Source organism: Vipera ursinii, assembly GCF_947247035.1.
Source record: "Vipera ursinii genome assembly, chromosome: Z".
NCBI classification, from domain to species: domain Eukaryota; kingdom Metazoa; phylum Chordata; class Lepidosauria; order Squamata; family Viperidae; genus Vipera; species Vipera ursinii.
The window spans coordinates 74,282,037-74,307,464 of record NC_139517.1 but is presented as its reverse complement, the minus strand read 5'-3'; the positions used below and the strand labels follow the sequence as shown (position 1 = coordinate 74,307,464).

Here is a 25,428-nt window from a genome sequence, read left to right as displayed (position 1 = left end):
AACAAATAACATCAGTCTTAAATTGTTTTAAGTATTGAAAAATTTTCTTTCTCTTCTGTGGTGAGTTTAAGCCATTAACATTCCAGGTTAGAAACTTAATCGCCATTCTTAGCGACCCGAAGCTTCTGGAACACGTCTGTCAGGAGTCCCTTAACTTCCTTTGGCTGCGCCCCTCCCACAGCTTCACTATAGGTACGCTTCAAAGGTTACATAACTTTCTGTTGATCCTCCTCTTGCTCTCGTCTCGCTCGTCGCAAGGCAGCACGCGTCATCCTCTGATCTCTGGCATCTTCTGATGAAGCTGTAATTTGATCCACTCCAGTAGCTTTCTCATCTGACTGCGTTGTTCCTTCAGCATCTTGAGGCTTTCCCTCGCCATTCTTCTTTGTAGATTCCAAAAGTGGTAAAGGGGTTGCTTTTAAAACATTGCTGTAAAAATCACGTGCCTGCATCACTGTGACCAGACGATGTCTCGTGCCTTCATGCATCACCACCATACCCACTGGTATCTCCCATCTAAACTTAATATCACGTTTCTTAAGTTCCTGTGCCAGAAAAGCAAAATCTTTCCTTCTCCTTAAAATTCTTGGAGGAATCTCTTTTAAAACCAAAACTTCTTGCTCAGCAACCACAAGCTTAGTATCATAAGAAACTTGGATAACTTCATTCCTGATTGCTCTCTTTGTGAAGTAGACAACCACATCTCTAGGTAGCTTCCTTTGCCTTGCAATCCATGAATTCACACAAAAGATTTTGTCTATATTTCCCTCAATTTCAGCTGCTGACTGTCCCAGTACCCCTTCCAAAGCCTCAGAGACTATCTGCTTTAAATCTTCTTTAGGATTCTCTTTTAAGCCTCTGATTCTGATAGCAAACTCCATCTGGTGGTACTGGACCAGAGTCAAATCACCGTCCATTTTATCCACCACATTTTCAGTCTCTAACACTTTTGCTTCTAATCTGGAATTATTTTGGCTAAGATCTTCCATTTTTTCGTCCAAGCATTCAATACATAAAGCCATACCTTGAAGTGCAGGCAAGATGTCTGCCCTCATTGCTGTAAACCTCTCCTCCAGCTTTTCCATCTTTTCATCTATAATATCTGCTATTTGTTGTGAATGCTTTTCCAAAGCGTCCTGTAGGTCTTTAATTTAATTTAATTTAATTTAATAATATTTCTATACCGCCCTTCTCCCTGAGGACTCAGGGCGGTTCACAGGGCAAAAGTGAAATACAAAATACAAACATTAAAAAGAGATTAAATGATTGCCCAAGTTAAAACAATTGATATACAATTATAAAACCCCAAAGATAAAATTAAGAATACAAAAAATAAAAAACCCCACCAATCCCCATCAGGCTAGGCCGGCTTGTACAAACAAAAACATCTTGAGATCGCGACGAAAGGAGCGAAGATCGGGCGCCATCCGGAGCTCTACCGGTAACTGATTCCACAGCTCCGGAGCGCCCACAGAGAAGGATCTCCCCCTGGGGGACACCAATCAACATTCTCTGATCGGTGGCACCCTGAGGAGGCCCTCTCTGTGGGAACGCACAGGGCGCAGGGAGCTTGATGCCGGCAGCATCAAGCTCCCTGCCGGCAGCATCAAGCTCCCTTTAACCGTCAGTGCCGGAGCAGGTGCAGGAGGCAATAAGGCTTGCAGCGAGGACTGTTGCACCGGGGAAGCCCCCGCACTCCTGAGAACTTTGGAAGATTTAGCCGCCATCTTCCCCCACTTTCACTTGCTACGCACTTTCACTTTCAGAGTCCATAAAATCCGTTGAACTAGAGAACAAAAATCCACTTTCACCTTGATCTCCTGTATCGCTCTGCCTGCATCTTCACACTCCAAAGTCCTTTCTGCTGGCAGGGGTGGTTGCTAACGCTTGGTTCTGCTCCCAAAAACACGGAGCAGAAACGCTGCGCAGCCCGGAGCAAACCCAGGCTTCGGGGGGGCTCGATCCTTCAGCCACCTGAACTAAAAGCTCAGGCGGCCCCGGAGAGCTCAACCCCTACCTGGGGTTTAATATATAAATTAAATAAGACTTTTCAAGAATAAAAATGTCTTTAAATTTAAATTGCTTTATGACATTTATATATAATATTTTGTTTTAATAAAAATAATAAAGCAAATAATTTAGAATATTAAAGAAGGTAATAGAAGATTACATTATCAAATCAAACTTTTTTATGGCCTTTGGGACAGCATAACAGTAAAATACATAGACCTGTAATTATGCACTTAAAATTTAAAAATGTAATAAAATGACAAAGTTAAAAATGCAATAAAATAATATAACATACATTATTATTGTAACTATAGTATAAATAACAGTTGTAATTACTACAACTTCAATAAGTGAAACAGATACAACAAATGATTGTCCAAAGTTGAGCAACCTGGAAAGATACATCAGGGTCCTGATCCAATAGAAGCAGTTACAGATAGACATTGTGCTCTCTAGCAAGGTGATTCTTTAAAATGGCATGAATATATTTTTCCGTGATTAGATATAGAGATGATAAAGAGAGCAACAAAGGAGCATATGGTTTAACAATTCCACATAGCCATCTCCATATGGACATAAGGTCTGCTGAAAGGGATGTTTTTATACTGTCCCATAGAATTGCAGAGCATCCAATCTGGACAAGGTGAAAGGCTGATGAGATTTATGAATTAGAACTTAAAAGAGAGACATATCCATCTTAAAAGAATCCAGAAACTATAGGTTGGTACTAGACATACTCAGTGCTTTTTTTCTAAAAAAAAGGTGCCGGAACTCTCATCTTGGGCGCAGGAGGCGGAGGACTGGGGGGGGCGGCGCTGCTGTGGTCACGGGTGGGAGGGGGGTTGGTGGCGGGCTGCCCCCCAGGGCTGGAGCCAGCATGGCTGGTGCTGTGGGAGCAGTGGGGCCCGCTCTATATCGCGGGGCTGTGCGGGGCAGGTGGTGGAGGTGGTGCAGGCCAGGCGATACAGGACGGCCACCTAGGCATGCAGGGCGAGGCAACGGTGGCACAGGTCCAGCACCAGGTAGGCCACCAGCCTGGCTGACCCGGGTGAGTAGAAGGAAGGAGTGCACATGGACTCTGCAGAACCCACCTCCCACTTCTAGTCCTCTCTTACTTACCTAGTTGAGATGGTGTAGTTGGGCAGCAGGGAGGGATGCAAAGTTCCTGCCAACTCACCTTCACTGCAGACAACTTGCTGGTTCAACGTTTGCTGGCCAGGTCTTTTGGCACACTCAGCAGCAATTCCTATTGGCTTTCGATAGGCTTTTGAAAGCCAATAGGCTTTTGAAAGCCAATAGAGGGAGTAGCATAGCTTGTGCAAAAGCTTTTTGTGTGTGTGTGCAAAAAAGGGTGCCGGAACGCCATTCTGAGCGTTCTATGAGAAAAAAGCCCTGCTTTTATGTTTTAATCTTATGATTTTAAAAATATTGTAAGTTGCCCCAAATATCGCCATGTGGATTGCATACAAATGTTATATAATCGGTAAATAAAGGTAGAACATATGTTAAATATACATCAAATGATAATATGCTTCCCTACAAAGTCAATTCTTGCTCAATGACAGACCAAGGAGTTAACTCAGAAAGGCAAGAGGAAAATCTAGAAGAGGTCTGTGCAACTTGTGGAAGGGAAAGGCCCACACTGTTAAATTAAAAATCTTTGTGGTCTGCAAAGGAATGCTAGGGGCTAATCAATGATTTGGTGACTAGACTTCCGGTGGCTGCGCGGCGCCGGAGACAGCCCTCCCGGGCTGCCCGCGGCTCAGCTGTGTGTTTTTCGCCCGAAACAGCGCCGATCAGCTGTTCGGGCGAATTTAAAGCCCCCTCCTCAGGAGAAGAGGAGGGGGTGAGGCCCCAGGTAGGGGTAGAGTTCTCCGGGGCCGCCTGAGCTTGGAGCTTGGGCGGCTGAAGGATTGAACTCCCCCGAAGCCTGGGTTGCTCCCAGCTGGCCAGCGTCTCTGCTCCGGACTTCTTGGAGCAGAGCCAGGCGTCTGCGACCACCCCTGCCTGAAGAAAGGACTATGGATTAAAAGGAGCAGGCAGAGCGGTACAAGAGGAAAAGGTGAAGAGGATTATTTTATTTTACTCTCGAGCTTGATGGATTTTTTAAACTTTAAGTGAAAGTGCGTCACAATTGAAAGTAAAAGATGGCGGCTAAACCTCCCTCTAAAACTCTTCGGAGTGGTGGATCTTCTCCGGTGCAACAATCATCATTACAGGCGTTGCACCCTCCTGATGTATTGACACCGAAGGACTTACGAGATGCTCTGGATAAACATGCCCAGGTACTTTTGGAATCAATCAATCAATCAATGGGTGATAAATTTGCACAGATGGAGGAGAAATTGGAGAAACTGGAGGAGAGAATAGAAGAGAGGATGGAACAGAAGCTCAGCGTGACGAAGGTAGACATTTTGTCTTCAGTGTATAAAGTGGCTGAATGTGTGGAAGATTTGGATGAAAAAGTGGATGACTTGACTCAAAAGAATGCCATATTAGAAGCAAAAGTACGGGAGAATGAAGATTTAAGAGACAAAATGGAAAGGGAATTAAGTCTTGCTCAATATTACCAGATGCAGTTTGCTGTTAGAATCAGAGGCTTAAAAGAGAATATTAAGGAAGATTTAAAGCAGCTGGTTTCTGAGGCTCTCGAAGTGGTATTGAAACAGCCAGCATCTGAAATAAGAGAAGCTATGGATAAAGTGTTCCGTGTGAATTCATGGATTGCTAGACAGAGAAAGCTACCTAGAGATGTGGTGGTCTACTTTGCAGAAAGAAAAATTAGAGATTAAGTTATACAAGCTGCCTATGATGCTAAAGTTGTGATTGCTGATCAAGAAGTCTTGGTTTTAAAAGAAATTCCTCCAAAGATTTTAAGGAAAAGAAAAGACTTCACATTTCTTGTGCAAGAGCTCAAGCAACGAGATATAAGGTTCAGATGGGAGATCCCAGCTGGGTTGATGGTGATGTATGAAGGTAAAAGGTATCGTCTGGTTACTGTGATGTAAGTGCGTGATTTCTATAATAACGTTCTAAAAGCAATCCCATTAACACTTTTGGAAGCTGCAAAGGGATCTGGAGAAGGAGAACATCAAGAGGCTGAAGATGGACAGATAGAGGAGAATGGTGTTGGAGGAGATCAAGTTATAACTCTTTTGGATGATCCCAGAGAACAGAGGGTGACGCGTGCTGCTTTAAAACGATCAAAAAAGATAAAAGAACAAGATCAGCAGAAGTCTATGGAACTTTCACAACGTACTTATAGCCAAGCAGTGGGAGGTGGGAAAAGATTTGGGTGAGGAATGTAAAATTTATACAAGCTTGAAATTTAAGAGAGAATTTTTATAAAATGTTTTATGGATGGCAATTAGATCTTAAAAAGCTAAGTATGTATCTGAATTATTAGCCTAAATGTTGGAGGTGCGGTGATGAAGACGCAATATATTTTTGTATATGGTGGACTTGTAAAAAGGTTAAGGCTTTTTGGATAAAAGTCTGGTGGAACATACAGAAGATTTTTAAATGGAGGTTAAAGTTTTGTCCGAAACTTTTTTCTTTTTTTGTTTTGTTGGGAATAATTACAGATGCTACAGTTGTGGACACCAAGTTGATGTTGAATTTAATTACGGCAGCAAGACTTTTGATAGGTCAGTACTGGAAGAAAGAGGAACTGCCGACTATAGAAGAGTGGACTTTAAAGGTTTCCGACCTGGTTGAAATGGCGAAGATTTCGGACTATTTGAAAGATTACTTGCAAGAACGCTATATTATGGAAGGGAGAAAATAGATTGAGTTTATCCAGAATAAGTATAGGAGGGTTAAGAAGTTTCATGTAGTATTTGAATAAGTCTTCTTTCTTTTTTTCTTTTTCTATTTTAGTTTTTTTTATATATATATTTAATATTACTAAGGTTTGTTTTATCCTATATAAGTTAGAGAGTGATAGATTTCAGAGTTTATGGTTGGTAGTATATGGTTGTTTATGATTGTTTTTTTTATATATATACCTTGTATTTAGCTCTGGGAAGTCGGGGGGGAGGGAGGGAGGGGGGGAGGAAGGGGGGGAGGGGGAAGGGAGTGGGAGGGGGGATTTTTAAGGGAAAAATTGTATGTTAAAACTTTTTAATAAAAAAAAATGATTTGGTGACTAGAGGAGCATCTAAAGTGTTGGAGTTTGTGGTCATGGTAAGCCATGGAGGCAATAGGCAACATGACTTTCAGGGCAGTGGTGGTGATTTTATTACTTAAAAAAAAGGCTGTGCTCTGTCCTAGGTGCTTGGTAGGCTGCATGTACAGGCCTGGTCTAGAATTTATTTTGGAGCATTCAACTACCTAGAGCAGACATGTCAAACTCATTTTGTTTGAGGCAACTTCTTATAAAAGAATTGCTATTAATTTGTTTTAATAAAATAATTTAAATCAATTTTCACTTGATTTCAAATTAAACGAATTATACTGGTTGACAATGAGATTTTCTTTTTAGTACAATTGTCAAATGCAATAAACTGGTTTTAGGTATATGTGTTTACTAATTATTTTAACATCAATACATTTTAACAACATGCAAATGCAAATTATACAATATTTTTGTGCAAAAATAAAACAAAATAACTGAATTTTGTTTTAATGCCATGGTGATACACAATCAAATGTAGTCAGTCTTTTTTTTTAATCCCAAAGCATCTGTTCGTTAAATACAATATAACAAAGTTTTGGATGATGGAATTATTTTTTATCTAAGGATAACTAATGATAACAGCTCTTAAATCTGTTTTCAATGTATGAAAAATAAAGGTTCCCTAAACGTCTGCTGTCTATATCTATAAATTTTCCTTGATAGCACTCTATTGCCTTCTTTTTAGCCTTTTTTTTCAACTTCCCAGCTTAAAAAAGGCAAGGCACCGGGAGCTGAAAGTTACAGACTGTTTAAGCAGGTTGCTAAGCAAACTGTTCACACTCGGCCCTTCTTATCCTCCCACTTTTAAATTAGCCTGTACGGATCGCATTTCCTTCAATTTGAGCCATCTGAAGGTCTGTCGCTGCAATGCATTCTGCTGCTCTGCAACCTGGCTACCTGAGGAGAATTTGGCTCTCCGGAGCAGTTTCCTTCAGCTTTTTTTGTGTGTGTGTGCAAAAAAAGGTGCTGGAACGCCGTTATGAGTGTTCTATGGGGAAAAAAAGCCCTGGATATATCACATATAATTGAAGATTGTAATTAGTTGCGTGTGCACGTTCAGCAAGTGTGATGTATTTGTGCTGGCATTTCTAGGCCTCTTTCCAACCACATCCAGAAAAATTTGTAACAAACATTGGAATTCTTAAGGCCATGTTTGGTATTTCCCAGCAATCTGTTACTGGAAGGAAAAAGCAATCCCTGCTTCATTACTGATCCCAGAGAAGCATTTGCATGTATGCAGGTATCCTTGCAAAGTTGGCATTTCTGGATGTAATACAGATATTTTGGACTTATTTTTGTTTCTTTGCATGTTTGATATTTTTAAAAAGGCATATGCTACTCACTATGCGTATGCACATATGTAACATCTTTTGCTAGGATACATGACCACTGCTTGTCCACAATGTGAAAAGTGAAAACTTGTGACTAAACAAAATTTTAATGTACACATAATATCACCAGAAATTATGTTAGCCTTTTAAATAAATGTTGTTATTGATGTTAAGCTCACCATGGAAAACATCATATATTGTTATGTATATACTAGGTTAATTATTTAAAGACTGAAGTGCAACATAACTAGATTCTAAATAATCTATTTTTCAAAACACACAACAGTCCAAACATTAAAAGTAAAGTCCAAATTAAGAATATTTCATTCTTAAGAATTGTTTAATTTAAAGTGGCTTAGTTGTAATAGATGGTTAGATTCAAAATAATTTTCAAGAGTATGTACACAAGATACTTTTTTTCTAACATCAGCTAAATTAGACATATTACATTGAGAAAAATGTTTCTCATTTCTTTCCTGTTACCTTTATTGATTTCATTGCAGAGATGTTAACATAGGAAATAGATTATTTTGTTATCTAATTTTACCTTCCAAAAGACAGAAGCAGATGAAAAATGTGAGGTTCTTTCCTGTTGGCTTTTTTGAATTAGCTGTTTGAGATTCTAGAAGTTTAGTTCCTAAAGAAGTAACCATGTAAATAATTTTAATGTCCTCCTCTAGTGCAGGGTCTTTTATGACTCAAGGACTTCAACTCCCAGAATTCCTGAGCCAGCATGGCTCAGCTTGGAAACCTCTCCCTTTCCCCTTAGCATGGCTGGCTCAGGATTTCTGGGAGTTGAAGTCCACGAGTCCTAAAAAAGGGCCAAGTTTGCCTAGCCCTGCAATAGGCTTTCAGAGGGAGCTTTTTTTTTTTGTGCAAAAAGTGTCGGATCGCCGTTCTGAGTGTTCTATGAGAAAAAAGCCCTGGACATACTACAATAGTATTGTTTGAAAATCCACATCTCAGTTACATAGTTTAAGGTGACTCCTGACATTTTTAAGCCCTGGTTGACAGAAGCTTGTCAGAGAAAATCCTAAGGACTGGAGTTTGTTACTAGCTTTTGTTAGTCAAGTTGATTTAAAACAGTATCTAAGGACTAATGGAGCCAGGCTAAGGAGGAAAAAAAAACTAATTTCAACCAGAACCAGACTCAAGCACTCACAAAAATCAAACATGTCCTTAATTGTAAAACAACATTCTTGATGTATCTTGGAATTACAAGTGTTGTTCCTATAAATTTGGACTGTACAGCTTTCAGGAAAGCTGAGGCGTGACCTTAGCAAAAAAGAAAAAAAGCCAAGCAAACTACTGGGATAAAATGTTCCTGCTTTGAGTAGAATTTTAAGACAGCTATAGAGCTATGCTGGGCCATGCTTGCCTGATAAGAGATGTGTGCACTCTCAGATAAGGAAGCTTTGAGCTGTACTTCAATATATTTATAAGAACATACTTGTTTAATGGGGTTCCGTTAATTTGCCATTTATGTAACCTACTTATATATTTCAGCTTTTGTTCTTTTAGGTAAAAGGAAACCTAAGGATCACAATCCAATTTTTATGTGTGCAGAGACTGAATTTATATTAATGATGATAGGTTACATTTCTCCAAAATTTAAAGATTGTCAAAACTGGTGTCTGCTGTGGTACAATTCATGACTACTCAGTGATCCTGGAGCTGAATGGATTATATTGAACATCATTGTTAAGGATAAAATTGACACAATTTATATTTGACAAGGGTGATTTTTACGTATACAATTATTACATATTGCCCTCCACTGTTGGTAAAATGAGCCTTGGTGGAGCAGAGGGCTAAGGCCTCCTTAAGTAACACCAGCTGCCTGCAATTAGTGCAGGTTCGCATCCCACCAGGCTCAAGGTTGACTCAGCCTTCCATCCTTCCGAGGTAGGTAAAATGAGGACCCAGATTGTTGGGGGCAATAAGCTGACTTTGTAATAATGCCACTTGGGGTGTGTGTGAAAGCCCTAATAAGCAGGCATATACATAGAATGAAGGCTACTGCTAAGCTTGTAAGCCGCCCTGAGTCTTCGGAGAAGGGCGGGATATAAATGGAATTTAAAAAAAAAAATTAAAGTTTTTGTCTAAATAATTTTCTTTCATAGGTTACAGTCCAGAGAAGCTTTGAAATTGATTATGCTCGCAACTGTTTCCTTAAGGATGGGAAACCATTCCGCTACATCTCAGGCAGCATACATTATTCTCGGATTCCCCGTTTCTACTGGAAGGACCGTCTCTTGAAGATGAAAATGGCAGGTCTTGATGCTATTCAAACGTAGGTAACACTGAAACTCTCAGACCTCTTGAAGACAGAAATTCATCTGAGGTTTATAGCCATTGAAAATGTAGCACCATAAGATGATGATCCAAAGTGCCAAGTGATTGCAGTTCAGATAACAATTATTCTCTTCAGTAAAGAATACTTATAGGATGTATTCTGTATTTAGGAAACAATACATTTTCTTTATTTTATTCAGGAACAAACGAACATGCTTTTGGTAAGCCAAAATCAGTTGAATAAGATAGGTATTTCAGAAACTGAAAAAAGGGCATTTGTTGTAGGTAAGAGGGGCCAAGAATGTGAGTTTCAAATATCATGTTACAATTAGCACAATGTATAGTTACATTATTTGCATGAAGATCTCCTGACGTGTCATTTCTGATATGGGATTTGTATAGAGGCTTACAAATAGTAGGTTGTTTTACAAAAAGAGTTAGGGCTACATAGTGCTTTAAAATAAATTGAATGCACCTCTAAGGCAGGGCTTTTCAACCTTTTCACCGATTGTACCACTTTTAGAATATGGCAATATTCAAGTACCACCAGTTGCCTAGCAAGGTGTCAAAAACCTGATGACCAAAAAACAAACAAACAGAAAACAGTGATAAAGTTCAGATAGTCCTCACCCCCCTTTAATAGCCTCTCTTCCCTCACCTCCTTTAATAGCCTCTCTTCTCTCACCCCCTTTAATATATCTCTTCTCTGACCTCTCACCCCCTTTAATATCATCTCTTCCCTCATCCCCTTTAATATCATCTCTTCCCTCACCCCCTTTAGTATCCTCTATTCTCTCACCCCGTTTAATATCCTCTCTTCCCTCACCCCCTTTAATATCCTCTCTTCTCTCAACCCCTTTAATATTTAATTTTAATTTAATTTTATTAGATTTATATACCGCCCTTTCCCGAAGGACTCAGGGCGGTTTACAGGGCATTTTAAAATCATACCAATACAAAATACAAAAGTTAAAAGACAATTAAAAAGATTAAATTATCCCTGAAAATAAAACCCCAGTTAAAATTCTCAGCCTGGGCCAGAGAGCTCAAAGAGCCAAGTCTTCAGGTCCCGGCAGAATGAACGCAGGTCAGGGGCAGTCCTAAGCTCCATGGGCAGCTGGTTCCAGAGGGCAGGCACACCCACAGAGAAGGCCCTCCCCCTGGGTGTTATCCACCGGCAATCTTTTACCAGTGGCACCCTGAGAAGACCCTCCCTGTGCGAGCGCACTGGACAAAGGGGACTTGATGCTGGCAGCAGGTGTTCCCTCAAATATATCTTCCCTCACCTCCTTTAATATCATCTCTTCCCCCCCTTTAATATCATCTCTTCCCTCACTCCCTTCAATATCCTCTATTTTCTTACCCCATTTAATATAATCTCTTCCCTCATCCCTGTTTTATGGTGGTTCTCCTACCTCTTGGGCCGCTCGCAGTTTGTATTGGCAGGGGATCTACCCTGAGGCCCCTCACTTGTGGGGTGCCTCAGGGGTCGGTTCTCTCCCCCCTCCTGTTTAACATCTATATGAAGCTGCTGGGTGAGATCTTCTGTGGCTTTGGGGTGAGGTATCACCAATATGCAGATGATACCCAGTTGTTTATCTCCACCCCGAGCCAATCCAGTCATGCCCTTGACGTGATGTCCCGGTGCCTGGAGGCAGTGCAGGTCTGGATGGGAAGGAACAGGCTCAGGCTTAACCCCTCCAAGACTGAGTGGCTGTGGATACTGGCATCTCGTTTTGTCCAACAAGTTCCATCTCTTTTGATGGGGGGGAGGTATTGCCCCCCTCAGAAAGGACTCACAACTTGGGTGTGCTCCTGGATTAATTTGGAAGATCATCTAATGGCTGTGACCAGGGGGGCCTTTGCACAGGTTCGCCTAGTGCGCCAGTTGCGCCCCTTTTTGGACCGAGGTGCCCTATGCATGGTTACCCACGCCCTCGTCACTTCTCGCCTGGATTACTGCAATGCTCTTTACATGGGGCTGCCCTTGAAGAGCACCCGGAGGCTTCAACTGGTGCAAAATGCGGCCCCGTGGGTGCTTATGGGAGTATCTCAGTACTCCCATGTTACACCACTCCTGCACGAGCTGCATTGGCTTCTGGTTACCCTCCAAGTGCGATTCAAGGTGCTGGTAATAACCTTTAAAGCCCTACATGACTTAGGCCCGGGGTACTTGCGAGACCACCTGCTGCCATTGTCAACCTCCCATCGCCCGGTTCGCTCCCACAGAGTCGGCCTCCTCAGGGTGCCGTCGGCCAGGCAATGCTGGCTGGCGACCCCCAGGGGGAGAGCATTCTCTGTGGGCACACCGACCCTCTGGAATGAACTACCCCCGGAGCTGCGGACAGCCCCGACCTTCGGTCCTTCCGCCGTGACCTGAAGACCTGGTTATTCCAACAAGCGGGCTTGGACTGACTAGGTTTTTTTAATTAGGCTTTTTACTGGGTTAAATTGTCTTGTATTTGTTGCCTCTATTGTTTAATTATTTTTAAATTTTTTACTTTATGTTTTTTAATTTTTATGGTTGTGAGCCATCCTGAGTCCTCAGGGAGAAGGGCGGCATATAAATTTAATAAAATAAAATCAAAAATCAAATCCCCTTTAATATCCTCTATTCTCTCACCCCGTTTCATATCCTCTCTTCCCTCAACCCCTTTAATATCAATTCCCTCACCCCCTTTAATATATCTTCCCTCACCTTCTTTAATATCATCTCTTCCCTCACCCCCTTTAATATCTTTTCTCTCACCCCCTTTAATATCATCTCTTCCTCACCCCCTTTAATATCATCTCTTCTCTCCCCTTCAGTAGGACCCTGGCAATGCCTCTCGCAGCTCCAGCTGAATCTCTGCCTGAAGACTGTGTGAGGCTGCCTGCCACCCCCCCAATCCACGGGAGCTGCACACGCTGATCCTGGGCTCTCCTCAGGACCCAGGCAGGCAATGCCTCTCACAGCTCCAGCTGAATCTCTGCCTGAAGACAGCATGAGGCTGCCTGCCATTCCCAATTAGCTGGAGCTGTGTGCACTGATCCTGGGCTCTCCGCAGGACCCAGGCAGACAATGCCTCGTGCAGCTCCAGCTGAATCTGCCTGAAGACTGCGTGAGGCTGCCTGCCACCCCCAATCAGCTGGAGCTGCGCGCTCTCAGTAGGACCCAGGGAATGCCTTGCGCAGCTCCAGCTGAATCTTTACCCAAAGACTGCATGAGGCTGCCTGCCACCCCAAGGCCGCTGCCAATCAGCTGGAGCTGTGTGCTTTGATCCTGGGTTCTCAGTAGGGCCCAGGCAACGTGCAGTTCCAGCTGACTTTCCCACAAGCCTGTGTGGTGCTGCTGCCGCTTCAGCTCATCCACTTTTACACTTTTTTGTACATTTTTTTTTACAGTGCTGTTCAACCTATCGTACGTGTACCACCTGCCAATGTATCACTAGTGGTACGCGTACCACTGGTTGAAAAGCCCTGCTCTAAGGTAACTGAGATTCTTCAATATAAGAAAAATAAATTCAGCACTGTAAATTTAGTGTCCAACTAATAATCTGGATAGATTTTACTTCTGCTACTAAGAGGAGAAATTGAAATAGTTATGGAAGCTATTTGTGCTTAGTTTTTATTTTGGTACCCAATTTCATGAGACATTCTGCGATTGGTGCCTTTCCCACTATGAGAACTAAAACTTGCTTTAGGATCTCTCAAGATGCTGGTTTTTATATCCGAGGTTTTCTTGGAAACATTGTATATTTATTTATGCAGTATTTATCTCAGCATAATAATATTTACATGTAGCCATCTAGCACTGTATATCTAATTTATTTATAAATTTATATGCCACCCATCTTGCTTTGAGAGTGGCTCTGGGTGATTTGTTTGTCTCGTGAAAATAACTAACAGTTTATTACTGTAATGCAGCTTTTCTCACTTGGGGTTGTGTGAGAAATTGTGATTTAAAAAAGTAAACATTTTTTAAACTCTGTGATGCAATGTTAGCACTCACAAGGGTGGGAATTTTTACATGTTACAATTCACCTGTTGGCCTGTTGGTATGCTGTTGTTGTAAATCATAGATTGTGTACTTTAGAAATGAATTGTACAGATAGTATTTGTTTAGCAACTGTGTCATTTAGTGACCGTTGAGTTATAAAGGTGAAAAAAAAGTAACCTTATGATCAATCCTTGTATTTACAACCTTCATAAGTCTATAAAGAAAAGGAAAGCTGAAATAAGATTGTAAACACAGTAGCTGCTGTTCCACATAATGACTGAGTCGCTGGTCCTAATCGTGGTTGCTAAATAAGGATTATCTATATTGAGAACCTGTTATGATTTCTCTATGAGGATTATTTTAAATGTTATTTTAAAGTTCCTCCATAGATAAAGACTGCTCTAATGCTATGCATCTTGTTTCTAACAGCCACTAGAGGGGGATAGATGCATACGATTTATCATGATAGTAAGAATAAAAATTTAAGAAACAACCAGTTGCTACACTGTGTACGCAAAACAAATTTGACTCAGAAGTTCTCTTGGACTAATCTCAGGAGAGAAAATAAAAAAGTGTACAAGAGCTGTATCTGTACTACAGAACTTTTCAGGTAATTAATAATACATAGATTAATTTCTAGCTTTATAAAATTTGCATGGGGTCCGTGGGATCACAAATAATAATAATAATAATAAACCTTTATTGTCAATGTACACAACATGTGTACATTGCGATTAGCTGAGCCTCCCCCCGTGCTCTCTCCCCCCAACACACAGTGACAACAAACCCTCCATCCTACCACACCATGTGAACCAACTACACCACACACCGGCCTCCCAAGTCAATTCTGCATAAGATTGTGTCCCATTTAAAAGGTTAAGTAAGGTTAAGTCCACAAAACCTGAAATGGAACATGTCCTGAAATGTTAGAAAATAGAAATGTTATGAATATAATTCTGTTATCCAACATTTCTTACCTACGATACCAGGTATGACTCTGCTCTTGCTAACAGGTAGACAGATGGGTGGGTAGAGTTCTGAATCCCTTAATATATTTTTTTTTCTAACATTCCATGGAGTTGGAAAGTATAAAAAAAGGTAATCTCAGACGTTCAGAGCTGCTTATTAAATCCAATTTATTGTTAGTCAAAGCATGTTATATCGTAGGCAATTCCACCAGTTTTTTTAAAAAATGAATTTACACAGAGGGATGCTGGGGTTTTGTTTCCTTGTCATCTTGCTCTGTTAGAGGGTAAAATTTTATGGAGTCTTTCTGAATCTCTTAAGCTGGTTATTATGTCAAGACATCCTCCTCCTCCTCCTCTCCTTCTGTATATGCTGCCCAACTGACATTACAGAGGATTGGACCAAATGATTTTTGTAATTCCTTCCAACTTTACGATTCTATGATTATATGAATTCTATTTCATATTTGCCTTAAGAGAATCCTCTACTAAATGTTAAGGAGTATGCTTTGTGTATAGTTCTTTACGTAGATGATTGTTTGATTTTCTCTGAAGCTAGCATGTTGAGATTTTTTTTCAGCTAACAAACAGCTCTTTGGCAGTATGCTCCCAGATTTGAACAGGAGCAACCGAAGAAGGTCCTCAGACAACCATGGACAATAAAAATCTTGATGGTTGCAATTTTTCATAAAGACAGCCAGAGAGTTGGGTCTCCAACTGTTTGTTTTAAGCAAAATAAGTTTTAATTGCTCATTTTAACATGTCCTTTTTTAGTTTGATTTTTACTTTTAAATGTCAATTGATTGGTTGAATGCTGATTAATTGTAACCCCTTGCTGGATATCAAACTGATTTTTATGTGTTTTATTTTACTGTTTTATTATGCTGCTGCAAATCAATTTCACTTTCTCTCTATGGAAGTTGTCACTGATCCCAGTTAAAAATTTAAGGAAAAGCTTTATTAATAAACCGTCAAGAATATTTGACACTGGATGGACCAGAGAGAATGATTGTAGTGCCTTATGCTAGATTAGAAGCTGTTATGGACTTTCTGCAAGTGAAATACAATAGAGTGTTGAAAGAGGGTTTTGAAGTTTAATTCTGCTGTTGGTTGTACTTGCTAATTTTACATAACTGGTAGATAGAGATCAGGTCAAATGGGTGGGGTAAACAGAGTTGTAGAAATTAATAAATTGTGTGCCTGTTTTGCTGGGGAAGGGAACTATTATTCTTGAAATATATTGATAGGTATTCAGCTAGGGGGGAACCATTTATATCTATGTTTTTTCTTTTAATGCACATTTATTTTCTTTTTTGTCTTCTCTAGTTTTGCTTTATTTTTGTATTTGTTTTTCATTTCTTGGAGTTTGTATTTTAACATTCTGAATAAAAATAAATTATTTAAAAGATGATCATCTTCAGTTAATAAGAGCAAATCTATTCAATATATGTGAAAGACAAGGTGGTGGTAAGATGGTTAAGGTATTGGACCTTGAGTAGGAAGGTCTTGTTCTTGTTCTTTATTAGGCAGGGAACCACTTGTGATTTTGGGCCAGCCAGTCTCAGTGAAATCAGTATTAGTTCTGTGATGAACCAATTGAAGAACAAAACCCCTTGTGGTATCATGCATTGATAGCTTTGCTTATGTAAACTAAGCAAGCACAATGCAAAACACACAGGCCCTGTAGCATCGTTTTATATGTGAAGGAAGTTCTCTGGAAAAGGCCTGATATATTTTTAGAATTACTGTGTAATCATTCTTTCCATGTTTGTACAAAAATATATATAGGCAGCAATAATTTTAAGTGCAAATCTATTGCTGTTGAACTAGTGGGCTTTTTGTAAATTGCAATTAAAAAGATGATAGTAATATAAGGGGTATTTACAGGTATGTTCCGTGGAACTTTCATGAACCTGAGCCAGGAGTTTACAACTTCAGAGATGATGGAGATCTGGAGTTTTTCCTAAAACTTGCTGATGAGATTGGCTTGTTGGTCATATTGAGAGCTGGGCCTTACATATGTGCAGAATGGGACATGGTAAATGTTTTCTTGCTTATTTTTGTTGGCTTGCCCTTACATAGTGAAGACAGAATAATAATTTCTAAATCACAAAAAAATTCTGTGGGATGTAAGAAAGTTTCAAAATCATTGTTAGGAAAATACCCTAAATAGACTAAAATATATGATTTTCAGTTTTGTCTTATTAAAATATTGAATCTTAAAGAGAAATTTTTACTCATGCAGTTGTCTTCTTCATGGAATCAGTCACTTTGATGTATGTATGCATGTATTTAACAAATTTATATGGCAGCCCATTTCATACACAGTAATTGTGATTATTGAGTGGCTCCATAGAGATACCGAGTTATTTATTTAATAACTGTAAGCTATAGTAATATTGATGTTTTATTTTTTATGGAAGAACGTGCAGTAATTATTTCCTTGGGGAAAATTAAGACATGGACTAAAACTATTTCCTACTCCTGTAGTTCCAGTTGAGGTGGGAAGTGAACCTGCATCTTTCTTTTTATTTTGACAAGAACCCATACAATGTTAACCCAAGCCACTTTTATCCTCAGTTGTAATTTTCATATTATTTTGTATATTTGGAATAAGGGAGACCCAAGAAACTCAACATATGCTTAGTCAATTCTGCCAAAATTAAGAGAAGCTTTGTTTAATATCATATTCTGCTAAACGTGAGAGGAGTGCTTATGTGATCTTAGAATTTTTCCTTTCTAAAGGTCCCCTTCCTATTTCTATGGACTTAGAGTGGATATTTTCAGGAAGAATAAATATATATAAAATTTTATATATATAAATATATATAAAATTATTATTATTCTGATTTTATAGGGTGGTCTACCTGCCTGGTTATTAGAAAAAAAATCAATTGTTCTTAGATCTTCTGATTCAGGTAAGAAAATAAAATGATAAAATATATCATGGTACCTGTAGTTATATGTGGTGAAAGTAAAATTAGGTGCTGCACATTTGTGTTTGTGATCTCACAAATATGGGATCATTCAAATAAATATAATGCAGGTAGTCCTTAGTTTACAACAACAAATTGAGACTGGAGCTTCCATCACCAAGAAATGAGTGCTGATTTTACAAACTTTTTTACATCATTAAGCAAAGTACACAGTTGTTAAGTGAATCTAACTTTTCCCCTTGTGGGGAGATGCCTGGGAAGGTCACAAATGGCAGTCATGTGAACCTGGGATCCTGCATCCATTGTAAGTACATCTGACTGCCAGCACCTAAATTCTGATCATGTGATCACAGGGATATGCGATGGTTGTAAGTCTGTGAGGACTGGTCAAAAGTCAGTTTTTTTCAGTGCTGTCATAATGGTGCTTCCAAGAAATATTTTGAAATATACATATGTGGTATAATGGCTAAGAGTATCAGACTAGGGCTGAGCGGGGAACTCTGTTTAAAATCTCTTTTTCAACCATTGAGCTCACATCTAGATATGGCAGTAGATTGTTATGAAGGTAAAGTGTAAGAGAAATGGCAATGTGTAATTGTAAATTATTTAAGAATAAATACCAATAAATGTAAATTATTTAAGAATAAAGATCAAGGAAGATCAAGAAAAAAAGTCAGTTTTCAGCATGGAGGAAAATACGGGGTGGATAATCTCTCTTGGGACTAGTTCTATTTAATTGTACATAACAAAGACAAGTAGTCAGCTAAGTTCTTGACAAGATGGTGACAATACAATAAAACATATACATACATACATAAATACATACATACACATACATATACGTGTGTGTGTGTAGTGTCTGTGTAGTGTGTATGTAGTTTAATTATTAGATGAAAAATACTCATGCTGCCATTGCAGACCTAGTTATGTGATCATCAGACTTTGGATGTGTGAAAGACCAAGGAATGTCATTTTGGTTTACCTGCAGTTGGACCTTCTCTGGAATACTCTTCCCCCTGAAATTTGATTTAATAAATTTTAAATAAATCCTTTAATGAATATGATATTTTAAATTATGAATGGATTATGTTTATTATATTTTATAATGTAAATTGCTTTGAGATGAATGTGTATAGACAGCTAGAATGAAACATAAATACTATATTCTAACTCTATGTTATACTTTTTTCAGATTATTTAGCAGCTGTAGGAAGATGGATGGGGGTCTTATTACCAAAGATGAAGCCTCACCTTTATCAGAATGGGGGCCCCATTATTATGGTGCAGGTAGAATTCTGTTGAATAATAAGCTCTACAACTTTTAAACTCAAAAATGTTTTATATTTCTAAAGAAATATCCTGAATTAATGTATTTATTAGGAACTGTAATTCATGAAACAGTCTTTTAAAGTTTTTGGATTTCAATCCCTATTAAAAGTTGGTTAGACCTATCTGCTAAGCATCAAGTTAGTCAATATTGCACTAAACCTTTTATCATTTTAACTGCAATTGATATCATACTTTTGATCACATACTCATTTATATCATTAATATACAATCCTAATGCTAAAGTGGTTATTTAGAAAGCCTGTAGATTTATGAAATGATTTTTGTCTAAGCAGCTAGTGCTGCAAAATGCCAGGTTGATTAGTGGCATATCTGCAAATTCATACCAGTTCATTTTTTTATTTTCTAGATTTTATTCAGACATTAATTCAGGATGGTTTCTAAATTATTAGGTCTCATTCCAGTAAAATAGTGTGTCTAATTTCTACACATCTGATCTACAATCTCATTGCTATAAAATATGTTAATTTTTCTTTATCAAAATTAAAGATTATAAATGAGAATGACATCTAAAAACTTCACACTGTCTGATAGATGAACTTTGATAAAGTCTGCAGCTATGATGTAGAAATTCTGAGAAAGATGTCTTCAGATCTGCATCTGACTAACAAAACTTGAATATGGCATTGACCTCATAATGAGAGAGCATTTCAGGAAAATTCAAACTTAGCACCTTTTGGTATAAGTTTGCATCTGTGATTCATCCTCACCTATTTCAGCTGATCTTGGATATACTTATCAGGCAATAATTACGATTAAGAATTAATTAGACATATACTTTTGAATAGATGTGAATATCAGACTTCAAAAGAAAGGAGAAATAGAAACTTGAACATGTTAAGTAAAAATGAAAATTATGAAGAATATGTCATTTAATGTAAATTATGAAATCAGTTACATTTCACTATTTCATTGGTCACTTAATGATTTGGTTGTTGTAAAATAACAACATAAACTATAATAATAAGGTTATATTATAATGTACATTTTGTCCTAAATTTAATGTAACTGTTTTTGACCACAGTATTTTTTTCCATTTCATTTGAAGTTTCATGTTACTTTTCAAGTTCCATCTTTTCCTACTGAACTTGTCTATATGTGGGTTTTTTAAAATTAGGTTGAAAATGAATATGGAAGTTATTTTGCATGTGATTTTCATTACCTTCGTTACCTGAAGAATCTTTTTCGCCAGTACCTTGGGAATGAAGTAGTTCTGTTTACAACAGATGGTGCAACCAAGATTTTTTTGCGCTGTGGAACTCTTCAAGGCCTTTATTCAACCGTGGATTTTGGACCACGTGAGTAGCAATTGAAGCTACATGTTATCTTGAGAATAAAATCCCAAAGGTGCTTTTTCATGGGGCAACTGGACTTTCTTGTTTTTCTTTGAAGATGTTTTGCTTCTCTTACAAGAAGCTCTGACTGGATGGTGGGGGATGAAAGGATTTATACTCTTTGCAGACAGCTGGTCATTTGCATTCTTTTAGAGAATGGTTGAGACCACCTGGAGGTTTATCTGGGTCTTCAGGGTTACCTGAGTAGTGCAAATGGGTGTGGAGCCTTCTTGGAACTGCTGAAAGAACTCTGTTGTACAGTGGAGATAGATGATGTTGTATCCCTCTCCCTCTGTTGAGAGAGGGCTGTTCAATTTTGAAAAAATTGGAAAAAAAATTTCAGGGAACGCTGCTGAGAAGGAGTGCACTTTGCAGTTTCAGAGGGTCTTGCAAGAAACAGGTAGTCAGGGCCCCTTTTATTTGATTTTAGACCAGGTTAGCATCTGGAACTGGCCCTGGAGGAAAGAGGAGAAGCATTGCAACATCTTTACTACAGACAATGTTAGTAGGAAGGAAGAGTTCTAGCCAGAGAGTTTGATGAGGGTTGGGAATTGAATCATTCTGGTTGGTCTTAAATTATAGATTGTGTTGCTTTTTGCTTTGCTTTGTTTTTGTGATCCACTGAGACTTTCTATTTGCAAGGTGTATAGCTATTTAAACTATTTAAATAAATATGCCACTAGCTATTTGTCAACCTATTTGATGGAAAGAACTCATTGGAAAGCATTTCTTAATATTTTAGTATATCATCAACTTTTGAATGTCCTGTTGCAATAGAATGCTGTTTATTTTCCCTTTCAAAGTTTTTAGTTTTTCTATTAGAAAATGTCTGCCAAAGAGGAAAGGAATGAATTACAGGTAATCCTTGACTTACAACAGTTCTAAGTTTGAAGTTATAACGGCACTGAAAAAAGGGACTTATGACCATTTTTCACACTTGTGACTGTTACAGCATCCCCATAGTCATGTGATTTACATTTGGATGCTTAACAACTGGTTCATATTTATGATGGGTCGCAGTGTCCCAGGGTCATGTGATCCCCTTTTGTGACCTTCTGACAAGCAAAGTCAATGGGGAAAAGCCAGATTCACATAACGATTGCATGATTCACTTAACAACTGCAGTGATCCATTTAACAAAAGTGGCAAGAAAAGTAATAAAATGGGGCAAAACTCAACAAATTTCTCACTTAGCAACACAAATTCTGGATTCAGTTGTGGTCATAGGTCAAGAACTACCTGTAATCCATAAAACATTTTTATTGGTAACGTTAGGAACTTTTTTAAAAAAAGTAGCACACACACATATGAAAATTTTGGAGTGGTGCGGAAAGCATCTGAAGATGAAGATTTTATTAAAATGCTTCATTAAATGTAGAATAATGTTACATACTTCAGTTTTAACACAAGTGATATTTTAGTCTATTTTTACCTATTACTTCAAGTAGTTTCTACTGAATTAGGTGGCACAGGATTCGTGCCTTAGTTATACAAAGCACCACACATTTTCCTTATGATTATACTTTTGTGCAGTTTATTTTAAATTTCTATTCAACAAAAACTTATTAATTCAAAAACATCCTTAAAGGAATATTAATTTTAAGATATAGTGAAAAGCAAAAAGTAATGCTTTAAAAATCTTTTACTTTCCTTGTCCTACTCATGCTCACAAACCACTTTGAACCTTGCCATTCTAGCAGGATAACCTTGACCCAGTTACTCTTTTTTCAACCTAAGACACAGGCAATGGCAAACCACTTCTAAAATCTTGCTAAGAAAACTTGGACTGCAGCTACTGGGAGTCAACACTGTCTCAAAGGCTCATACCCGTATACTATTATTTAACCGATCTTTTATTCTCTGCAATGCTTTTAATGCTTTTGAGTTCACAGATAACATACATGCAACTAATAAATTAAATTACCATTGTACTTTTTGTTAAGGCTAATTTGTCTGTGTACATAAGAATAGTCTTTAAACAGAGGCCTATAGTTAATAAATCAGATTTGACTCTTTGTTTTATTGATTTGCAGATACCAATGTCACTGCAGCATTTTTAACTCAGAGAGGAACTGAGCCTCAAGGCCCCTTGGTATTATTTTTTATTCGTACATTTGTAATTTACTGCTGATATAAGTACAAATTTTCTAAGATGGTAATAATGAATTAATATTGAACAGCCCAATTTGGGTTGATCATTTGTGCTGGTCTGTTTACAAAGATGGCGTGTCCTTTAATTTAGGAGCATTATGTTAACTCCTTGTAGTTTTAATTATGTCTTAAGAGTTGGTTATGTTGCACATAAGATATATCAAGCAGCAGGCATATGAAAGTGTGGAGGATGACTGTTATGTACTGGGCTTTTGGAATATCACCACGTGCTTTGCTGGAGAACCAATGGTTCTCCAGCATCTCAGACAGGACAGCGCCAGTCCTGCTATTGGTCAACTTTGGGCGGCAAGTATAGCTTCAATCTGATTGGTTAATACCATAGGACCTGGCTATATATATTGAGGCAGGGTGACTCCAATCTCTCAGTACAGTTCTGCTTAAATAAAGTATTTTATTTATTTATTTATTTATTTTAATTCCATTTATATCCCGCCCTTCTCCGAAGACTCAGGGCGGCTTACAACCTTAGCAGTATGTGTTTGTCTGTACTCCTCTCATTTTCGTTCCTGCTCATCAGAGCCCATGACATAATAGTGGCGGCGAGGATGGGATCCTGCTTCTCCGCCTGAGGGCTGAAGTCACAAGGGAACAGCATTACTCGCTGGAGGGAAGAGGCATCTTCCCCCCCCCTCTAGCCAGCTAGTAAACTATGCTAGCGGCTGTGTGCTCAGAGGAAGCGTTCCCTGAGACTAGAAGCAGGATCCAACAGCAGAGCAGGAATTGAGGAAAAATGCCAAAAGTCGGCAAACTCAGAGAATTCGACATCAAACATCCAGAAGATTGGCCATCTTACCTCTCACAGGTAGAAAATTACCTACGAGCTAACCAGATAGCAGAGGAAGGCCTAAAAGCTGCGACATTGCTGTGTGTATGTGGGCCAGCGACTTTAGATTTAGTTGAGAACCTCTTCGCGCCAATGCCCATTGAAGCAGTATCTTTTGCTGACCTGAAGAAGAAGCTGACTGGGCATTTCCAGCCAAAAATGTCAGAGATGGCCTGGCGGTTTAAATTTGACCAATGAGTGCAGCTTCCCGGTGAGACAGCATCCGAGTTTATCGCAGGCCTGAGACAGGCCTCACGTCTCTGCAAATTTACGAATTTGGAGGAGCGTTTGAGAGACTGACTCGTCTGCGGACTAAGAGACAGAACTTTGCAACAGAGACTATTTGCCAGACCAAACCTCACATTCGCTGAAGCACAAGACGAGATCATGGCTGATGAAGCAGCTGGAGGTGCAGTACAAACTGTACAGCCCACCAAAACCCCAAAGACAGAAATTTCCATCCACCACAAGGTCACCATTTGCACTGGAGAATCGTCAGAAGAAGAGGAACCAGAAATCAACAAACTCCAGAGACAGCCAAGCGAGCAAAACCACCAAAATCAACAAAGAGAGAACAATTACAAGGCAGTACTCTTACCAAGATGTAAGGGGTGTGGAGGCAACCACTACCGTGCAGACTACAGATTCCGTTCGGCCACGTGCAGGGCTTGCGGTAGGACTGGGCACATTGCGGTGGTATGCAGGGCTCGCCAAGAGACAGGCCACCCAAGCACCAGTCGGAGGAACTGAGTAGGAAAGGTACTGGGGCCCTGGGTCCAGTCAGTGTGCAGTTCTTCAGGAGCCGGAGAAGTGTTTGTCGCACCGGGGCTCATTGTCCCCTTAAGCCTAAACTTAAGCTCTCAGTAGAGCTACAAGGAATTCCATGCAAAATGGAATTGGACTCTGGCTTGGCGGTCTTAATTATTTCACAGGACACATTCAACTTTGTTTGCAGACGCAGCAACCAGTGGGCCACATTAAGACCGTCAGAATTATTTTAACAGATTTTCAGAATGCTCGGGTTAAAGTTAAGGGTGAAGCCACTGTATTGGTGAAATTTAAAGGGTTTTTGGGGCACCTGGATGTCATAGTAGTAGAGAGCCATAGAACAAGTCTTATAGGACTTGATTGGTTTGAGGCTTTGGGTATTCAAATAACGGGCATTAACCGGACACAGACAGCAGATCTCAAGGCTGTTTGTGAGGAATTTGTGGATGTGTTCGAGTCAAAACTAGGAACTTATACTGGGCCACCCATCTCTTTTAAGTTATATCCTAACGTTCCGATAAGAGTCAAACCTCACAGAGTTCCTTTCGCCTTAAAACATAAAATTGATACTGAAATCGATAAGTTAGTTGAACAAGGTGTATTGCAGTCTGTTGATGGGGGGGAGTGGGAAACTCCTATTGTCACCCCACTAAAGCCCAACGGAGAGATTCGCATTTGCGCAGACCACAAATGCACGATAAATAAAGCTTTAAAGCAACATGCATACCTGGTCCCAATAGCCATTTCTAGCCTCTTTGCAAGGGGGCACCATTTTTGCTAAACTCGATTTAGCGCAGGCATATCAGCAGCTGCCGGTAGATGAGGCCACAGCCGCGACTCAAACTATACTGACTCATAGAGGAGCATTCATAGTCAAACGCTTGCAGTTTGGGGTTAGCGTTGCACCAGGCATTTTCCAAGAAATTATGGAGCGCACACTTAAAGGAATTCAGGGTGTCTGTCCTTATTTTGATGATGTTCTCATTGCTGGGGAATCCCCAGAAGTATTGGCCAACAGGCTCAGGGCTGTGTTACAAAGGCTACGCGATGCGGGCCTCAAGTTAAAGAAAAACAAATGTAGTATTGAGGTTTCTTCCACGGAAGAAACTCTCGTCTTTGAGTCCTAAGCCACATAGGAGTTAAAAGAAAACCTTTCAGGTGAAACTGTTTAGGGCAGACATGTCAAACACAAGGCCCGGGGGCCAGATCTGGCCCGCGAAGTGGTTTCATGCGGCCCGTGAAGCCATCCTGGAAACAGTGAGGGAACGGCCCCCACTGCCTTGGCCCTGGC

At 39.4% G+C, this 25,428-nt stretch overlaps 1 protein-coding gene across 1 annotated transcript in view; it reads left to right on the top strand.

Moving 5' to 3' along the window:
* The window catches only part of GLB1 (galactosidase beta 1), a 60,914-nt gene that overhangs the window by 13,600 nt on the left and 21,886 nt on the right, over nucleotides 1-25,428 (top strand). The window contains exons 2-7 of the mRNA XM_083376819.1: nucleotides 9,642-9,811; nucleotides 16,645-16,795; nucleotides 17,615-17,675; nucleotides 18,886-18,980; nucleotides 20,158-20,338; nucleotides 22,408-22,466. Coding sequence (XP_083232945.1) covers nucleotides 9,642-9,811; nucleotides 16,645-16,795; nucleotides 17,615-17,675; nucleotides 18,886-18,980; nucleotides 20,158-20,338; nucleotides 22,408-22,466 — 717 coding nt within the window. The remainder of the gene's footprint in view (nucleotides 1-9,641; nucleotides 9,812-16,644; nucleotides 16,796-17,614; nucleotides 17,676-18,885; nucleotides 18,981-20,157; nucleotides 20,339-22,407; nucleotides 22,467-25,428) is intronic.